This window comes from Solanum tuberosum, unplaced genomic scaffold (genome assembly GCF_000226075.1).
Source record: "Solanum tuberosum cultivar DM 1-3 516 R44 unplaced genomic scaffold, SolTub_3.0 scf00010, whole genome shotgun sequence".
NCBI classification, from domain to species: Eukaryota; Viridiplantae; Streptophyta; class Magnoliopsida; order Solanales; family Solanaceae; genus Solanum; species Solanum tuberosum.
This window is the reverse complement of record NW_006238936.1, coordinates 838,121-858,565: the sequence shown is the minus strand read 5'-3', so window position 1 is coordinate 858,565 and position 20,445 is coordinate 838,121. Positions and strand designations below refer to the sequence as shown.

At 35.6% G+C, this 20,445-nt stretch overlaps 2 protein-coding genes across 2 annotated transcripts; one reads left to right on the top strand and one right to left on the bottom strand.

The window, feature by feature from the left end:
* Positions 1-1,188: 1,188 nt before the first annotated feature.
* Positions 1,189-11,699, top strand: LOC102583126 (armadillo repeat-containing kinesin-like protein 2). The gene is made up of 19 exons (XM_006339382.2): positions 1,189-1,457; positions 4,334-4,434; positions 4,525-4,647; positions 5,334-5,519; positions 5,666-5,887; positions 6,029-6,185; positions 6,700-6,849; positions 7,170-7,258; positions 7,343-7,546; positions 8,240-8,362; positions 9,154-9,264; positions 9,366-9,500; positions 9,715-9,850; positions 9,939-10,031; positions 10,203-10,328; positions 10,443-10,568; positions 10,740-10,883; positions 10,953-11,081; positions 11,184-11,699. Exons 1-19 carry the CDS (start codon positions 1,331-1,333, stop codon positions 11,342-11,344), a joined length of 2,643 nt encoding a protein of 880 aa, XP_006339444.1. The 5' UTR covers positions 1,189-1,330; the 3' UTR covers positions 11,345-11,699.
* Positions 11,700-15,285: 3,586 nt separating this feature from the next.
* On the bottom strand, positions 15,286-16,808 carry LOC102582790 (AT-hook motif nuclear-localized protein 22-like). Its single transcript, XM_006339381.2, has 2 exons — positions 16,000-16,808; positions 15,286-15,910 (listed from the first exon to the last, which is right to left on the bottom strand). The coding sequence occupies exons 1-2, from the start codon at positions 16,476-16,478 to the stop codon at positions 15,463-15,465; spliced, it is 927 nt and encodes a 308-aa protein (XP_006339443.1). The 5' UTR covers positions 16,479-16,808; the 3' UTR covers positions 15,286-15,462.
* Positions 16,809-20,445: the final 3,637 nt, after the last annotated feature.

Genomic DNA, 20,445 nt, shown 5'->3' with positions numbered 1-20,445 from the left:
CAACCCGAGGTTGAAAAACCCGAAAAAATTCGAATTTTATTAGTTTGGTTTGGTTTATAAATTTAAATTTTTTACACAAATGGTTTGATTTGATATTTGAAAAACCCGAACCAACCCGGTCATGTACACCCCTACTTGTGATTATTAGAAAGTATATTTAAGGGATTTAATATTATTACTTCTCTCATATATATATATATATATATATATATATAATTGTAAATATGACTTTGATTATGTTTCTAATTATTGACATAACTAAACAACCAAACCAAAAAGAGAAAAACCAAACCAAACCATATTTATTTTGGTTCGGATTGGGTTACACATTTTCAAAACTAAAACCAATAAACCAAACCGAATAGTAGAAAATCAAACTGAAAAACCAAATGCACACCCCTAAATTGGGAACTTTGAAGATGTTCACCATAAAATTAACAAATTTCAATATTAATGTGATATGTTGTTAGTTTAAATCTAGTTTTTAATTTAATTTCTTCCTTTTTTTAATCCTCATTTGATGTTTCATATCAATAGTGGAGCTCGATTAATCTAAGTATGTGCCAACGATGTCGCCTGGCCTCATGTGCATGTTTGATACGCAGGCCTTGGCCGATGCCGCTTCGCGTCGGCCTTGTTTGATGCACGCAGGCCTTGGCCGATGTTGCCTGGCTTCGTCCGACGTCACTTGGCTGATGTCGCTTAGCCTCAACCGACGTCGCATGTCCGATACACGCAGACCTTAGCTAATGCCGCCTAACTTCAGCTGACGTTGCCCGTCTGATGCGTTCAGGACTGTCGATGTCATCTGGCCTCGTTAGACGTCGCCTGACCGATGTGCCCAGGCCTTGGCTGATGTCACCCGGCCTCAACCGACGTCACCTGACCGATGCGCCTTGCCTCGACCGACGTCACCTGTCCGATCTACGTAAACCCCATTCAAGAGGAAAAGCTCCCTATCAAATATTTTTCTCATTTACTATATCCTATGATGATATTTAATTTAATTTCATGCAAAATAAAATGAAAGAAATTATGGTAAGATAGTGGTATTCTTGTACTTTCACCTCAAAATCTAACCTCCATACTTCTCAGTCAGTCACCTACTGTTCCCCCGTCAAGTCTCTGTTTTTTCTTATTTTTTAAAAATATTTAAGTCTCGGCAGCTTCACTTCACTCTCGGCTTAAGTATACACCGCAAGTGGACCCACACACCATCTTTCTCTCTCCATATTCTCTTCAATTTGAACCCAAAAAGAGTTAAAATAAAGTTGTTCATCTTCCCTGTTTTTCTCTCTCTACAATCAAACACCTCCATTTCCAGAGAGTGATGGCTTCTGGTGGATACAGAAACGGTACCCAGAAGGCGCAGGCTCTCCGTACTTCATCTTCATTCAAATCGAAGCTTCCGCCGTCGGTTTCTTCCAACGGACGCCGCAGTAGTACTATTGACGCCGGTGAGTTTCGAATTTTCTGTTAGTTTTCATGAACTTTGTTGCTTTCTGGTTGTGGATCGAGTTCCTTTAGCTAATTGAGTTTTCAAGTTGTCGAATTTGCTAAATTGATTCTGCTCTGTGTGCGACTCTGTGTGTTTTAGACGATGTGCTTTTTAGTGGTTTAGGTTAGTGTTAATTGGACGATGTGACGTTGCTGATACATTTTGCTAGTTGATAGCTGATATTGGCGCTTGATTTAAATGCTGCATTGTATTTTTTGTTTGTATTTGTGAATTTTGGATGTGACATTTTGTTTAATTTTCGAAATATTGCCAATTAGGTAAGGTAGGTAGGTGCCTCAAGCCTTACAAACTCTTACATCCACTTAATCAATGTCTACTGTGCACATATTTATGTATGATTTTTTATTATATATGCATAAGAATGTCTAGTATGGTTAGCTCGTACTGTAGGGGTTAAAAGAAGCTCAAGTAATTATGGCTTTGATGTGAGGCTAAGTTTCTGTCTAATTTGGAAACGAGTTGGCATCATTGAAGTAGCTAGCTGGTTAAGGATCGAGATTATGTTTCTAATTGGAATTTTGAGTTTTGGAATCTATGGAGTCTGCTATTAATGTGCTAGAGATTGTGTTCTTTACTTCTTTAGTTGTTTAGGTTTGTATTAATTGGACAATGTGATGTTATTACTGTGTTTGTTAGTTGATACCTGTGACACTCACCAGCTTAAGATAAAAAATTCCACATCGGCAAAACACAAGTGAGATGTTGGGTATATAAGTAAACAAGCCTTACACACTAGTGACACGTTTTAAAGTCATGTGGGCCTAGACTTAAAACAGACAATATCACTAATGAGTTGGGCCGTTACAAATGGTATCAAAACACTCTTGTGTCAACCTTGTCGATGTGGGCAGCGTTCAACTGAGTTTATCACTCTTGTGTCAACCTTGTCGATGTGGGCCAGCGTTCAACCATGTTTAGGCAAATCAAGGTAAGGCGAGCGAGGATGTTGAATCTATAAGAAGGGGGTGTATGTGACACCCTTCTTAAGATAAGAAGTAATGACACATCTTAAAGCGGTGGGGCCTAGGCCCAAAGCGGACAATATCGCTAGTGTGAACTTTATTTTTTCTTTTCAATTATTACCAATTAGGTAAACAGGTACTTCAAGCCTCCAAACTTTCCTGTGTACCTAATCATTATCTAAGTTTTCTTAGATTTGTGTTTCTATTTTTCACTAGACATGCCTAGGAATGTATAGTGTGGTAGATTAGCTCGTACTTTACGGGTTAAATTAGGAACTCCAATGATTATGGCTTTTTTTTTTATAATGGAGAAATCCGTTTGTGACCCGCCCTTTGGACAATTCACAGCCTCGGTGGATAATGGGCCCGCCCCTCTACCCTTCTCCACTTAAATACCGGGCTTCGTTTTGCATATGATTTTGGCTTTGATGCTAAGAGTTTGAACAGAAGTGATGTTAATTAGTGTAACCATAGAGTCAACTTAAAATGGGGAATGGGTTGGGAACCTCCTCCAACATGAATTATTTCTTAAAATTTTCGAGTGTTTTCCCTTTATTAGAGCATCTAACAACTTTTTTAGTAAATGTATTCAGAGGACACGAAGTATAGTTGATAGGCATAGACCATAGTTAATGAAACATAATCATAATGTGTGGTAAAACATGTCTTATTTTTAAAATAAAATAATATCAACTAGCGGGCAGTTGGGTGTAGGCTTGGGGGTTAACGACTGTGCATGTTAAGAGGGTTGTAAATAATTTGTAATTAGACCAATTGGGGCATGATCTTCCAGTTAAGGAAGAAGTTGATTTCTTCTTGGATGAAAAACAAGTTCATTTCTTTTTCTGATCAAGTAAATTAGGAATAGGTTCATAAATTTTAAGTAGGGTGAGGATTGGAAGTATTGGATATAGGAAGTACAGGTGTAAATGGAATAATTTATTATTCCCTTCATTCTTATTTATTAGATCTGGTTAACTAACACAGAGAAAAACATTGGTCTTTGTAACCCTCAGGGGTTGGCCTGCTGGCAATTGACTTGAGCCTTGGGGTTTGCTCCCTTTCAAGGTCTCAAGTTCGAAACCCACTGGGTGCAAACAATTTCTGAGGGCCATCGGACTGGGTAAAACCTGAATTAACCGTGGTGCACTTGCGGGAAACTCCTTGCCGAGGGCCTGTGCACACCCGGGATTAGTCGGGGCTCAAAGAGACTCGGACACCCGGTGCAAATCAAAAAAAAAAAAAAAAAAGATAGTAGGAGAGTAATAATAGTAACAATACTGATAAGGGAAACTAGACAACACTCGACTAGCTACGAACCTCTACCCTAATCCTCGACCCCTATGCCCTCCTGTCTAAGGTTTTGTCCGTGCTAAGCTGCAGGTGTGCATCCATCTTCAACTACAATTCCAAAAAAAAAAAAAGAACGAAAAATACTTGGAATATATGGCCAATGCCTACTTAGTTTCAACCCAAAAAAAAAAAACATTGGTCTTTGTATTCTCAATTGTGTATGGTTTGCATACTTCTTGGATTGTTTCTCTAATAAATTAATCATCCATAATAAAAAGAAAAAGAAAAAGAAAATAAGGTTTGTTTTGGTTGAAATTTGAAGTCAGTCAGACATATTTTACATAATAAAGAAGTATACAGATTTGGGTTATTCTTTTGAATGATATACCATCAAGATATTGGCATATATAGTGCTTTTTAGTGATTTTTCTTGTTGCTAAGAGCGTTTATGTTTAAGTAATCCTTTCTGCTGCCTCAAGCTGCACAGCTCAAATTCTTCGTTGATCACTGGCTTCGATATATGTGAATATTAACTATTTCTTGTGATTGGCCTAAATAGTGTATGGAAGAGTTCGAGTTGCTGTCAGATTACGTCCTCGAAATGCCGAGGAATTGGCAGCAGATGCAGATTTTGCTGATTGTGTAGAGCTGCAGCCGGAGGTTGTCAAATTTTACCTTTTCCATTCTCATGAGAAGCTCTTTTTGGGAATAACTTGAGTATGATGCAATTTTACTTATTTTTCCTGCCAGCTCAAAAGGTTGAAACTTAGGAAAAACAATTGGGATTCAGATACATACGAGTTTGATGAGGTGTTCACCGAGTTTGCATCTCAAAAGCGTGTTTACGAAGTTGTTGCAAAACCTGTTGTTGAGGTTTGTTGCTTTATTTTGTATTGTTTAGTTACCTTGATCAATTTGGGACTTCTTACACCTAGGGAAGAAACCATTGATGCAAAATAACTAGCCCAACATAAATCTTTTTTCCATAGGGGATAGTTGTGGATGATATGTTGTTATTTTGACAAGAAGTTCTTAACTAATGGAGGTCTGAGGGAATGGTTCATTTCCCATTAAAGAGGTGATAGATAGCTCTATGGGGACCCAGATTAGAAGACACTATTTGACTGTTTCAGACTTCCAGCATCCATTTATTCCATCTTTGACAAACTATGTTTCGATCCTAAACTATAAGGCATTAGGTGGACTTAACACAATAACTTCTTGTTCCTGCAGCTATTCTTCACCATTGTAGGGTATATTCATCACCATGAAATGCAACATATTATTTAATTTTATGACATTGATGATGATTGTGGTGATCAATACATGTTATCTTTCTTAGATTCTTTTATGAAAGATGTGAAAATTCATACATGTCAGAAATACGCTGAGCAAGTATTGATGTATTCATTGATATAATTAAAATTATTTGTTACCTACAAACGGTTGGATGGAATCGTTAAGGACACCTTGAGTGTAAATTTTATGGTATTCCTATGCTATATCTTTTGGAGATAATGTTTTATAAACACTCTTTATCTTTTTGCCCATTTTATTAGAGTGTCTTGGATGGTTACAATGGAACAGTGATGGCTTATGGTCAGACCGGGACAGGAAAGACTTACACCCTTGGACGATTAGGTGATGAAGATGTCTCTGCTCGTGGTATCATGGTTCGTTCAATGGAAGACATATTAGCAAATATTTGCTTGGAGACCGACTCAGTTTCAGTCTCGTACTTACAGGTTGGACTGTGCTTCTTAAACCTATCAGTAAATACATGTCATTGTGCATCTTTTGCTTGCTCGGAGAAGTTTCCTCTCTTGACCACAATCACTTTGCAACCAAATGATTTGCCAAGTTTTATCTAATTATCCTGGTTTGCGTGCAGCTTTATATGGAAACAATTCAGGACCTCCTAAATCCTTCTAATGACAACATCCCCATAGTTGAAGACCAAAAAACTGGTGATGTGTCTTTACCAGGGGCAACTGTAGTGGAGGTCCGAGACCAGCAAAGTTTTCTTGAACTGCTACGGGTCGGAGAAGCTCATAGATATGCCGCTAACACAAAGCTGAATACTGAATCTTCCCGAAGTCATGCTATTCTCTTGGTAAATCAGGAATTCTATATTTCATCTTTCCAGTTAAATGCATGGTTTGTCAATACAGTCCTCAAAAAAACTATACATCTGTATAAAAGATATCATTATAAGCATGTTTCATTTGGAATTTGTGTTTTTAATGTGTTGTAGGTACAAATTAAGAGGTCAGTTCCTGGAAGGGAAGCTGATTTTTCTGCTGAAACAGATCTCTCGTCTCACTTGACAACCTATTATAAGCCGCCTATGTTGAGAAAAGGCAAACTAGTTCTTGTAGACCTTGCTGGTTCTGAGCGAGTAAACAAGTCAGGTATACTCAACAGTCAACTGGGATTCCTAATTTAAGAATATTTCTGCGTATGTGCTTTTAATGTATTTTTTATTTTTATCCTTACTTTTACACTCCTCTGTGTGGGTGAAAAATTGGTATAGCTTATCTGATTATTTATGAAAGGTTAAGGAAATAGCATTACTCAAAGAAGATCCAATACTCATAGTTGGTTAAAGCAACATCGGGATAGTCTTGATCTAATTGTAGGCATTGCAGTGTGCCAGTGGCCAGTCTGTAGGAGTATATGGCTAAACAGAAGAAAAATGTGCAGCGAAATATTGTTGTAATAGAACAGATGAAAATATGCATTTTTGTATAACATAGAAATATAAGAATGGGAGAAATGAAAGGAACCTTTATTGCCAAAAAGGAAAAGATGAACAGGTTTTTATTGCCGGAGGCATGTTGATGTAGCAAGTCTTCTGGTTATTGCACGTAACTTGGCCTTTTGATTTGTAAACTGACTTCATATCCTCTCCTTGATCTCCTGTAGGAAGCGAAGGACACATGTTAGAGGAAGCGAAGTCCATCAATCTTTCATTAAGTGCCCTAGGGAAGTGCATAAATGCCTTGGCAGAAAATAGTGCTCATGTACCTGTCCGAGATTCGAAGCTTACGAGGTTGCTTAAGGATTCATTTGGAGGTGGGCTTATATTTTTCTTTTTCTTGGGTCTCTGCATATACATGGTAAAGTTATGTGGTATCTGATATCAACAGATATCAACCGAGTGTACTGCATGTACGAATGGGCTGTACCAGTTTCCACAGTTGTGAAGATTCTGGCTTGACTTTTTCTTTCCCATGAACACTAACATTTAATTGAGATATACTCTTTTAACTGTTTCAAGAGCTAGGAGGCATTATTCTTTCTTACTTATCCACAACCAATAAAAAGGAGTTAGGAGTCAATATCTTAGTTAATGAAATTCCAATCATGTTGGTTTACTTCCTGTGATTTTGCAGGAACATCGAGAACTTCATTAGTTATTACCGTTGGGCCATCACCTAGACATAGAGCAGAAACAGCAAGTACCATATTGTTTGGACAGAGAGTAAGTTCTCCATTTGGAGTGATTTATGTGGATAGGTTGTACTACTGCGTACATGTGCCAAGATAGTTTTATCCCTTTGTGCAGGCTATGAAGGTGGAAAACATGTTGAAGATTAAGGAAGAATTTGATTACAAAAGTTTATCAAAAAGGCTGGAGGTGCAAGTAGACAAACTTATTGCTGAAAATGAAAGACAACAGAAAGCTTTTGAGACTGAGGTTGAACGAATTAGATTAGAAGCACAAAATCATGTCATAGAAGCTGAAAGGAACTATGCTGAAGCCCTGAAGGTAGTTATGTTACTTATATCTCTTGACTTTGAGAGTCTGCTCTAATTACTAATTAAACTGAGAGTTGATTCAGATCAAGAACCACATATTGGTGAATGCACCACTTTACTGTCTTAGTTTAATTATATGTCCCTAGTGTTGCTTGCTACCAATAGTAAAGTTAAAATACTCTGTTCTAGTACACGTAAATTTATCAGGGCTATTTACCAGTTAGTTGCACTCAGATAAAAATATTTTTGCTTTCTTAAACGTATCTCAACAACTTTGTCTTCCGATTTCGGAAAGTATGTAACAATCGACTATCCCTCAATTACAAACTAGTTTGGGTAAGCTATATCATCATAATTTAACTACTTTTTGGTTGGTAGCTTGGCTACCGTAACCCTCTTTATCCGTGCTTGCCACCGGCTACACTATGTAAAACTCACTTTGGCGGAGCTGATATCGAAAAATCTATAACTGAAACTAATAAGACGTGAGGTGCCGAATAAGTGAAGATGATTTAATTGGACAGGTGAAGTATTACTGGCATGATACATATCCATCCACAAGAGAAGTATTACTTTCATAATACTAACCACAACAGAATAAGAAATGAGTTATATGTTGATGGAATTTGACTAAGATTCAATGTTGTACCTACTGGAATTATGTTTCAACTATTGTGGAATAACACTTCTGCTTTACTTGCAGGAGGAGAAAATGAAATGTCAGATGGAATATATGGACTCAATCAAGAAGCTGGAGGAGAAGTGGTGCCTTAATCAACAAAAGCCCACAAACAACGCCAGAACTGATGGGACATCTATCACCGAGGTTGTAATCCTGCTTTTGTCCTATTTTTATCTGCATCATCTTAATTACTAATACTGTTGTTATTGTATTGTTGAGGATGACTATCCTTAACGTCTCTTGTAGCAAGTATTGAGTATGCCTTCAGAAAGAGTCGGTGGTTTCTGTTAAAGGAAATACTATAATTGAAACAACTAGCATCTAATTCTATCGTCGAAACAGCTCTAGTATTAAGGTTGTACTTTGTAATGAGTCAGTTTCTTAAAAAGGAAATACTTGGAACACGTATTCAACTCTTTCGTCAAAACAAGTAGCATGTTATATGCCTTTTATCTCCATGGTGACAGCTTTAAAGCTAGACTTATGTCCACCAGGTAAAAACAGAGGGAGGGAGGGGGTGAAAGAGAGAGAGAGACTGGGCAGTGTACTGGGTAAATATTGAGGTTCATAGTTTTATATATCAGTAAAATATAAGAACTTCTAGAACTGAAGAACCTTATGTACTGGTCTAAATGAGAGCGAATTGGATAGTGAGACTGAGGGTTCATATTGCCGACTCCGACTAGCTTAGGATTGAGGCTTTGTTGTTGTTGGAGATCTCTTTTTCGTGTTTCTAATGAGTCTTCAAGTTCATTGTCGATGCTGCCTGATATCATAATAGAACCTTGGCTTCAGTAGTCCTCTATAAGTCTCTCTTTGTAGTTTGTACACATGTATTTCAAGACATAAATTGGGTTTTACTTCTGCAGGGAGAACAACATACGGCTTGTTGATTCTTTATTTCTTTTCAGATGCTTAAATTGCTTCTTGTGCAGGAAGTTTCTGAACTTAAGATGTTGCTTCAAAACGAAATGCAAACAAGAAAGGCAGCAGAAGAAGAAATATACAAACTCAAAGATCAACTGCACATGTTAACAAAACCAGGGGTATGCTCTTCATTGATTATTCATTTTTCAAATAGAATTTCTTGAGTTCAATGGAATTTGGGATTGAGCTAATGAAGATGACTGATCAATGTGCACTGTAGTCAGCAGGTGGAAATTCTGATATTCTAAACCTCCAAAGCATGCTGGAAGAAGAGATTCGTCAGAAGAAGAGACTGGAAGAAGAAGTTATTGTCTTACGTAGTCAATTTTCTCAGCTAACTATGGAAGCTGGTCAAGTACGGTCTTTAATTTGCCTATGAGCTTGCTTACATCTTTGCTTTCTGTTCTACTTACTGCTAGCATCTTGTTCTGTTTGCCGCGCGCGATTGACAAGTTCTATGGTTTGATGGATACGCTTCTGACAAACCTTTGCATCTCTCTTTTTCTCTTTCCTCTCTGTACTTTGATAAATGTTCCAATCAATTTCACTTTAATTGCCTCTGTTCACAGAGAACAAGCTATCTGGATAGAAGCAGAAATGGCACTGGACTTCCAGGCCTAGATTCATTGTCTCCTCTTAGAAATCTGCATTGCAAAGATACGACTAATGGAGAGAGATCTTCAATCACCAATCTTCACGAACAAGGTCCCAATATATTCTTCAGAGTATGTCCTTTTTAATTTGCAAAACAACTGAACACAATTTTCTCATCTCTGCTTCATGGGCATTACAGTTGGATTACATAAGATTTTGTCGCTGCTGGAGTCTGAAGATGCTACTGTGCGGATTCATGCGGTGAAAGTCGTAGCTAATCTAGCAGCTGAAGGTAATCTATTCTCCACCCAATCTTCCCAAGTACAGAAAGAGAAATCTGGGGACAGCATTTTTTTCACTTGCCACTTTATGCGACTTATTGGAGAAAAAGTGTGGTGGTGAAGTACTGTTTGTGATAAATGGTCTGATACATTTTAAATCCTGCTTCAAATTTAACCTGCAGAAGCGAATCAGGAAAAGATAGTTGAAGCTGGTGGTCTTAATTCATTGCTGATGCTTCTTAGTAATTCAGTGGATGAAACCATTCGCAGAATAGCAGCTGGTGCAATTGCAAATCTTGCAATGAGTGGTGATTCTCAATCTATAGCTCTCTTTTTCTCTTTCTGTTTATTTTACGTCCTTGTTGAGGCCCTTTGTCTCCTAATAAGTACTACCTTCTGAGGATTATTTTCTGTCTTTTCAGAAGCCAACCAGGAACTTATAATGACTCAAGGTGGGATTGCACTGTTGGCGGTGACAGCAGCTGATGCTGAGGATCCTCAAACATTACGCATGGTGGCCGGAGCCATTGCTAATTTATGTGGTAACGGTAAGCTCATTCACTTTTTCTGTAGGAGTAGCCCCTCTGCCTGCCCCCACCACCCATCAGCTTTTCTGGGCATTGTCGGAGTAGCTCCATCAAATTCTATCTAATTCCCGCTCCTAACATCAATTGATTTTAGCCCTTGAATCTTGATTGTGGTATATGTTTCTATTCCAGATAAACTACAGACAAGGCTGAGGTCTGAAGGTGGAATCAAGGCACTGTTAGGGATGGTGAGATGTAGACATCCAGACGTTCTGTCTCAAGTTGCACGGGGAATTGCAAATTTTGCAAAATGCGAGTCCAGAGCTTCAGCTCAAGGTAAATGCCATACATGTCAATCATGTTTATCAGATTACCATGATTCTTAAGGTTTATCTGCTACTACAGGTCAGAAAGCTGGGCGTTCTTCTCTGATAGAAGATGGTGCACTTACATGGATTGTTCAAAATTCCAATAATGAAGCCTCAATGATCAGGCGTCATGTTGAACTGGCTCTCTGCCATTTGGCACAACATGGTAAGCGATCCTATATCCTACCGAAAAGTTTTAGGATACATTCATTGCATTTCTCCTCAAACTATACTTTTTAAGTTTCACCTGTTCTCTTCTTATCCTCAGAGGTAAATGCAAAAGACATGATCAGTGGGGGAGCCCTATGGGAGCTAATACGTATCTCCCGTGATTGCTCTCGAGATGACATAAGGTCTCTTGCACGTCGAACTCTGACTTCAAGTCTGACTTTCCAAGCTGAAATGCGACGCTTGAGGATAGAGTTATAGTTACCTTATTGGTTTCACTGCCAACACCTAATTCTTGAAATGCACATGCCTAATGTACATGAACCAGTTCCAGAAAAGAAATCGCTCACAATTTTGTATCGAGGGAGTGCATCAAGCAAAGTCCCTCTAGGTGAAAAGTATCAACATTAGATAGTTTCTAGTATGTAGTAGCCTATAATATATGCTATCTTACATTCTTTCATTTTTCATTGGGTTCTGGGGATAGGAATCATCCCTAAAGTGGTTGCTTAAGCTTCAAAATGTTGTAATTTGTGAGCCTGTAATTATAATATAACTAATGAAATTTTTATGTATAATTTCTGATTGCTAAAACTACTATAGGTGTTTCAATATTCACAAAGCTTTTTCTGATACACCTCATTTGTGTCGCTTGATAATTGCTTAGAGGAAGAGAGAGTTCATGTTTCAATAGCAGAGTGGGTAACATGCAACACTAAGAAATCACATAGGTTGGCTGAGTGGGACTAGTGGTGATTACGTTGGATCAAGTAATAAAATTATTGTTGTGGATGCTCTTGCCAAACATGCAATTTCGATTGAACAGGAAATCTATTTTGTTAATGAACACCAACTTCTCAGGAAGGTATAAGTTTGCTTTTTGTTGTTCCTTATGGAGGCAAGGCACTCCTCTCTAGTCTACTCTCCTTTTGTATCTTTTGAATATTAATAAACGAGGTAAGGCTCTATGCCTAATCCCTCATCATTCCAGGATTACTGGGCAAATGGTTTAATAAAAAAATAGTAAAATTATTAACAAAATCTTGGTATCATTAAGTGTTATTTCTGTGTGGATAATATTCCTCACCATCCACCATCACTAAGTACCACCTCTGTCATTACAATCATCGCCATTATTATCAAACTACCGAAGGGAAGAAGCTCCCACATCGGTGAAAAGGGGTCTATGGGGCCGTCTTATAAGACTTGGACAATGTTGTCCCTTTGAGCTAGCTTTAGAGGTGAAAATACCGAGATAAAAAAATGTCCCGATCTAGGTATGAAATGGTGAAGCCAAAAATTCGCATGCCTGCATCATCTAGACCATCACTAACAAACATAAATGTTTCATTTTTTTAATAAAATAATAAATTTAATTATTTTTTAATTTGAATTGTTTATTAATTATGTTGACAAATAAATAAATTATGCACACTGGGATGTTGAAAAATAATTAGTTTTAATAATTCAAATTCAGAGATGTTACTTTTAATAAAAACAAAAAAGGTCTGGTTGTCTATACATCACACTCAGCTCCAAACAGTGGTTATACTCAGGGATGTCAAATGGGGGGTAGAGACAAGTCAAAATGCGCCGAATAAATAAATAAATTGGCCTAAAATAGAACCAAAAAAAAAGTGGGTCATAGTCGTTACACACAATATTCTTACTAATTTTTAATTTCTATATTTTAGTACCTAATAAGACTATTTTTGTTCTTTATAGTAGGCTATAGCTACAATCATATATCAAATAAACATAAAGAAAAATATTTTGAGAAGATTTTTTATGGATAAATTTGGACGGTATATTAACCTAATATTTAAATTGACTGATATAGATTGGCTAAAACGGATTGAGATAAATAAATGGATGAATCAAATTGTAAGAACTAATTTTATCCCCCTTCTCTTAATCTTTTGGAACATGTTGGCATGTTGCCTAGCCTCCTTTGCAAAAAGAATGAACATTTTGAACTTAAAAAGATCATTTTCAGAAAATCTCGAGTTTTAATAGCACTTTTTCTGCCATATGAAAAAAATGTGTTTTTTTTAGTTCGAAATATTCCAACCTTTTACTTTTGCCACAGGATAATTAAATATGCTTTAATTAGTTACTTGAATAGTACTTCCTCCGTCCACTTTTAATTGTCATGATTTCCATTTTTAGAGTCAAACGATAAGAATTTTGATTAACATTTTATGATGTATATTTTAATCATATTGATATGCAAAAAAATGTAATTTATAGTACTTTTCGTATAGTATTTGAATATCTATTTTTTTTTAATGTAATCTAATTTAACATTGAAAAATAGTCAAACTAACTCTAAAAAAGCGCAACATGACAATTAAAAATGAACAGAGAGAATATATATGTTTCGATATTGATAAGCTCCTTCCCAAAGATGCACTAGAAGAGACTTGTGTGCAACAAATAAGTGAATTTTCATGCCTATATATAGTAACTGTGATGAATGCCATGATTCTCGAACCCACAACCTTAGAGTTGGAGATGGAGGGTGCATGATTATCACTTGAACAACCCATATATATATCACTGCATACAACTTTAAAACTGAAATCAACATGTTAAAATTCACACTAGCCGTACGTGTATTTATGTTAACCGTTGTATACAGATGAGGAGAAGAAGGATTTATGAGACTGAATGCAGTGAACCATATATGCATGTACACTTAAGTTTAAGCCCATCACTTTATGTTACTTCTATTGGCTGACTCAAAACATATTCACTCTCAAGTTAATTAATATCTTCATCACAAGCTTAAGAGTAAATGACTGAAATTGAAATATAGTTATTGGACTAAAATAATTTAAAGATACAATCTTTTACACATATACTGAAATATTATTCGCTTTAAGTCAAGCCTACGATTTTCACCATAGGACTTCACACCATTAAAACTATCTAATAGCTTATATGTAGTCTAATTTCACACACTATATAGTCTTAGCTCCAAAATGTGGAGAGTAATTCCAATATTTTGAGTCAAATATATATATATATATAAACCGAAGATTGTCCAAGACCTTATAAAACTATCCTTACCATCTCATAGTTGATATGAGAACTCAATACCTCAACGCATTCATGTACTAACTAAAGTGAGAATAATATAATATGAACTAAATATTAAATTAAATACAACTATAATATTTTTTAATGTAGTTTTACGAGTGAGGTATGCAGCGAATAAAATACATACGCACATCTTACAAGCTGTTCCCAAAAATTTCTCAACTCAAAGAACGCAAAAACACAACATAAAATTCAACTTCAAATAAGTCTAACTCTAAAATCACAATAAATATATAAATTACAAAGTTAACTCAAACCTCAAAAGCTCGCTAGAAAATAATGAATGGGGTGTGGAGGCATGAGGGGGAGTACTAGTTAAAGTAAAAGAGCAGAAGTTGTTGGTGGTACCTGTGGGAGTACCTTAGTATGGAAGTGAAAGCATTAGTTGCCTCGAAAAGGAGCTAAGTTTAGAGAAGTGCACGTGTAAACCCCACTACCTAATGTTCACTTCATAGTATTAACCCTAAATATAGTATTCACTCGAAAAAACCAATCATTCAAACCCCATACCTCTCCTGCATCTTCTTACCTTTTCTTTCTTCTATTTAAATCATTTGTACTCTCAATTCTCATGCTCCATAAAGTTAATTCATCCATAACTATCATCACTTCTAGCTCCCCCGGACAAGAAAAATATGAAACAGGATATACTCAGTAACGTTTTAATTTATTTGTCTGATTTTATGGTCTTACAGCACTAAAGATACATGAATGTATCAAAATATATGTCATCTAAATGAATTTAAAAAGAAATTATTAGTAAGACAGATAAATTAAAACGAAAGAATATATCTAATGATTTAAAGAAACATCGAACCTGAACTATGGCGAGGCTTTTTGCTTCTGCAGCAAGCGAAAGATTGATTATTATCCAAGACAACTTGAGGAAAAACTCATGCCCTCTTTTGTTAACATTTTTTTATGCTACCATTCACATAAAATAAAGAAGAAAAAGAAAACCACAAATGATACTTGAAATCTTACATCCTCTACTAAATGACTAATAAGTAGCAACGATATTCAGTATAACCTTACAAAGTTGAGTCAGAAAAGCATGATGTGTACGCAACCTCACAAAGCCGATTAACACTTAAAAGAAGTAGAAGAAGTAAAGATGGTTAATAGAAAAGAAGTTGTAGTAGTAGTACTACTGTACTATAATATTGGAATTTGGAAATCATGTTCCAAGATTAACAAAATGCAAATTAAAGAGAAAAAAAAAAGAGGACAGCTAGTTTAATTTTGAAGTTAATTCCCAATTATTATTTTAATTTTAATCAATAAGGAGGACGACCTCCTGCTCCCCAATAAGCCTCAGCTGGTGGTAATTGACATGAATTTAGTAGATTTTGAGGCAATCCTTGTAGTAAATTAGCATTTGGATCAGTACCCATAATTTGTTGTGCTTGATTAGTACTTACTATACCACTACTTGTTGGTAAATTTCCTCCATTTCCTTGCTGCCCCACCGGCGATTCTTCGTCCTCAAGTGGAAGCCTTTCATATGCTGCATTCCCAAACGAAGCCGCCATTATCACCACCGGCCCTGAAGCATTCAACGGCCCGACAACGCTACCGCCAACTACTTGGCCTTGTCCTCCGGCCAAGTATATCGTCAGCCCTGATGCGGCTGGCGGAGCTGGCGGTGGTAAGTATGAACCGGAAAGAGATAAGATTTCAAATCTTCCATGTAGAGTTACCACCGCACCCGGAGACGTGGGTTGTCTGTCAGTTAAAAATTAAAGTAAGAATACATATCACACACAGTACTGAATAATTTGATGCAAATTAAAAAAGAAAAAATTAAATGTCACCTAATTGTAACGTTTGTAACAGTTCCGCTCCCACTTAATATGCAAACACCGCGTTGTCTTCTGGTGGCGAAGTTTGAGATACTTTCTTGTATATCACAACCACTAGCGATTTCCATAACATGAGATCTCAAAGCGTTAGCGCTATCACGAGTGATAATGATTGGTGGTTTTGGTTTGTTTTTTGAACCAGCTGGTCTTCCTCTTGGTCTTCTACTGACTTCTCCACCGCCATCTCCTCCTCCTCCTATAGTGTTTCCTTTGCTATCCATCGAACCGGATTGATCAGGATTTAAACTGAAGTTATCGTCGCGATCTCGTTTCTGATTTCTGTGTCCGCTTTGTTGTTCGTCTTCAGTTTTCTGCTGTTGCTGTATGTGATGGAACTGGCCGTGGAGGTGAGGATTGTTATTCTGTAACTGAAGATCTCTTGTGTGAAAAGGAGGTGGAAGAGGACGGCCATGAGCTGTTAATTGATCCATCTAATCTAACCTTGTATTTGAATTTAATTACTTTCTAGCTATGAAATTAATTGATGGAATTAGTTCTAACCTTCACCAAAAAAGAGTTGGAAAGGGAAAGTAATGAAGTGAGAAACCAAAAAGGATTCAGGAGAAATAGGTGAATCAACCATACTACAATCCTTTAATTTGTTTGTTGATCTTCTTTCCTTCTCTTTTGGTGAGGGTTTGGGGAAAATGAAGAAAGAGAGAAGAGAGAATGAGTTGGAGGAATTTGATACTTTTGTGTTTTGTAGTAGTAATTGGGTTAAGGTTAGGTAGGGACGGGGGTAATTAGGGGTGGGGGTGATGAACCGGTGTAGTTGGATGGATGATGAGTTCGGTTTTTGGTGAGACAGACAGCGTGCGTATGGGCGGTGGGAGCATGGGCCCCACCTCTCCCCTGCTTTCTCTCACCTTTGTCTCTTTAATTTTTTGGATGGCTGGGGAGAGCTTTCATCAAATCTCTATAAACATGTTGTAAAATGGCTTTTTACCTCTCCTCCTCTCCTTTTTGCATGTCCATTGTCGACATAATTAATTTTTCTTACCTTGTGCTTACATTGTTATATAAGTATTTTTTTTTCACTTAATCATAATTAATATAAAAACATATTTGATTTAGTTGATTGTACATAATATTGAAATTAATTTATACGTAAGTTAAAAAACATGAATAATTTATGACTTTAAACTGAGTTTGACTAATAAAAACACTTTAAATATTCATAATAAACGTAGATAAGCTTACACAAACAACATCATATTAATTGTGATTAGTGCAAATATGATTGTTCAGTAATTATAATTGGTGGTATAGGGAGGAGTTGTTGAGAAGCGTTACGAAAAAATTGGACCCGGAATTTACGTAGAGAGTAAGTGCCATAACGAGCTTAGGGAGAAGAGGAAGAGAAGGAGAATCAAGTCACGTATTCTTTCTCCGTTTCATTTTACTTTACCTTTAAAATTAAAAACATATTTCATCTTATTCATCAATTTTAACAAATTAAGATAGCTTTTTTTCTTTTATCTTAATACCTTTAGTATTAAATAACTAAATAAAATAAACCTAGACATTAATTAATATCTCAAATCAACCGAGGCCAAATAATATAAAATTAATTTTACTGGAGTGTTCTTGATGATAAAGAGAGCAAGGACAAACAGAAGAGAGTGTGCGTGTGCATGTATTTGGCTGCTCCCCCAGAAGACACGGTCTGATCATCTTGGGTGGCTTTATTGTTTTGGGGAATGAGTATTGCCTCTTTTTCCCTCATCAAGTCCCACCCTTTTTCATTTTATTTTATGTCTATATATGTAAATATTTTTAGATAGGGATGTTTATTTCAAATCAGTTTTACTTCACTATCTCTTTTATTTTACATAAAAATAACGTCTTTCATTCTAGCTACATCAATATTGTTAAAAATAAATGGAATTTTCTTTTTAGTGAAGTATGCATAAATTGACTTAAATACTATAATTATAAAAAATATCAAGTAGAAAGTAAAATATAGCGATGCAACTAGTATCTTAATTTCTATTTGCTAGTTGAAAAATGCTTCTTTACGAAAAGAATAAATAAAAAAATATGTTAATAACAAAAGTGAGTAATTAATGCATCCATCGAAATTTATAATGTCGAAAAATGCACTAATCATTTACCGTGTGTCAAAATGAACCCTTTTTTGTAACAACATTTACCTACTTAACGAAAATCGCGAAGGAAAATAAAGATACATTTCTACGTCATATTGTTTAGTGTAAGAATAAAACTAATAGCTGGAAAAATTACTGACTTGACTCAAATTGAATAATATTAATAACACCATGTTAAAAGTATAGTAAAGTATTAATTTAGCAACAACTACAAACAATCACATGAAGAATTCACAAGAACGATATAATATTAAGATAATTATGATTGATTACTCACACACCTTCAAAATGAGAACTTTTATCCATTACTAATAACTTAATCTTTTATATGGATATTTTTCTAACTTACCCTAATGATATATACTTGCGTACGGTCATTTTAAAATAGTGTCACCTTAATTTATTACTTACTTCAAAATTAAAGATTTAGTTTATAAAATTAGAAGAATGAATAATATACTAGTGATGTGGCAACTAAGCAAAGCAGTATATATAGTCAAAAGTGGAATGATGAGAGTGTAAATTTCGGCCTTCTAGTGACAGGGACAGGGAGTGGGGGATATATTTTCAATGCAAAAAAAGAGAGAGGAGTTTGAGGTGAGAAATAAATTCAATTGGTCAAAGGGAATTAGTGACTATTGGAAATAGGAAATTAAACCAACAAGAGTGGGTTGCACTGACATATCTAAGTCTTTTGCCACCAACAACACCCGCCCGCCCTGCTACCTACTCGTGCTTCTCTGTTCTGCCATTTATACCTAATGCAAATTTTGTTCTAACACACCAACCAACATCCACAAATCAAACATTTATGCAATTATTCTTTATCGTCATTTTGCGATACCAGTTAACTTTTTTTAAAATAGAGTTAAAAGACGAGTGAATTACTCCTTCCGTCCCTTTTTAGTTGTCCACTTTAGAAATGGCACACAGATTAAGACAACAATGATTAGCACAGTGAAGTTACAATTTTACCCTTATGACAACTTTTCACTTCAAAATTACAACCACTTCTTTGAATTCAAGTGAAATAAATTGGAGGGAAACAACATACACTTTTACAATTTTCAAGAAGTGTAAATAAGGGTATAATAGGAAAAAATTTGTTGTCCTTTCTTAGATTTGTCAAAAATGGACAACTAAATAGGGACAACTAAAAAAAGGAAATATGAACAACTAAATAGGGACGGAGGGAGTATGATCGATCAGACTATGATTCGTTTTTATTATCAAGGCTTGATAGTGGTGTACCAGATCCGGTGGTCACTCAATCATAGATTAGTCCTTGTGAGAGTACTTTTGTTCGACTTGTAACACAACCCATGAGTATTGTGAGAGTACTTTTGAATAATTTTACTGATTGATCAGTCAAAAACAGTGAAAATGGTCGCACCTGTTATCAAAAGTTATATCTTCATCTTTTAACCGGACATCATTAATTTTATAGAGTTAGAATCCGTTTGGATTGACTTTACAAAAGTAACTTTTAAATGAAAAATAAAAAGTCAAATTTAAATGATTTTTAAGTTAAAACATAAAGAGTAAAGGGAGACCTACTTTGTCAAACACTTTCTAACTTATTTTAAATCATTTTTGATTTATTTTAAGTTATTTTTATATTTGTCAAACACTTTCAGAAGTCAAAAATTAACTTGAAAGTAGGTTTGACTAATTTTTAAGTCAATCCAAACATCCTCTTAGTGTTGATTTGTATTTTAAAATGAAAATATTAAGGTGTATAAAATATTAATGGACATAAATTGTATTATTATTATTTATAATTTATGTAATCACTATGACGTGTTAATTTTTAATCTCCTATTAAATATCTCACTACAAATACTTAAATTATTATTCACTTTCATGACATTTAGTTGTGGAAGAAATGTTGTGTATAAAGGATGTTTTCATTCTCGTGTTGAGAAAATACGAAGGATGAAAAGTATTATGTTGTGAATAAGGAAAAATTACAGAAATCCACATTTTAGTTTACTTATTACTATAATCCCCTATAAGTTTTACAAATCTCCAAAATCCCTCATTTTCGCGCATCAGATTAGTGTATCAGCGCTTATATTATTGTATCTCAGATTAATGTATCAGCACATAGATTAGTGTATCTCGCGCATCAGATTAATGTATCAGGGCTTATATTATTGTATTTCGTGCATCAGATTAATGTATCAGAGCTATATAAGTGTTGATACATGCGCGAGATATAATAATATAAGCGTTGATATATTAATCTGATGCGCGAGATACAATAATATAAGTGTTGATACATTAATCT

Bases quoted from the DNA above. Each gene is read 5' to 3' on its own strand.
- LOC102583126 (XM_006339382.2), top strand. From the start codon at position 1,331: ATGGCTTCTGGTGGATACAGAAACGGTACCCAGAAGGCGCAGGCTCTC. The intron at 4,648-5,333 runs GTTTGTTGCTTT...CCATTTTATTAG, and splicing joins TTGCAAAACCTGTTGTTGAG to AGTGTCTTGGATGGTTACAA. The intron at 11,082-11,183 runs GTAAGCGATCCT...TCTTATCCTCAG, and splicing joins CTGCCATTTGGCACAACATG to AGGTAAATGCAAAAGACATG.
- LOC102582790 (XM_006339381.2), bottom strand. From the start codon at position 16,478: ATGGATCAATTAACAGCTCATGGCCGTCCTCTTCCACCTCCTTTTCAC. The intron at 15,911-15,999 runs GTGACATTTAAT...TTTAACTGACAG, and splicing joins GTTACAAACGTTACAATTAG to ACAACCCACGTCTCCGGGTG.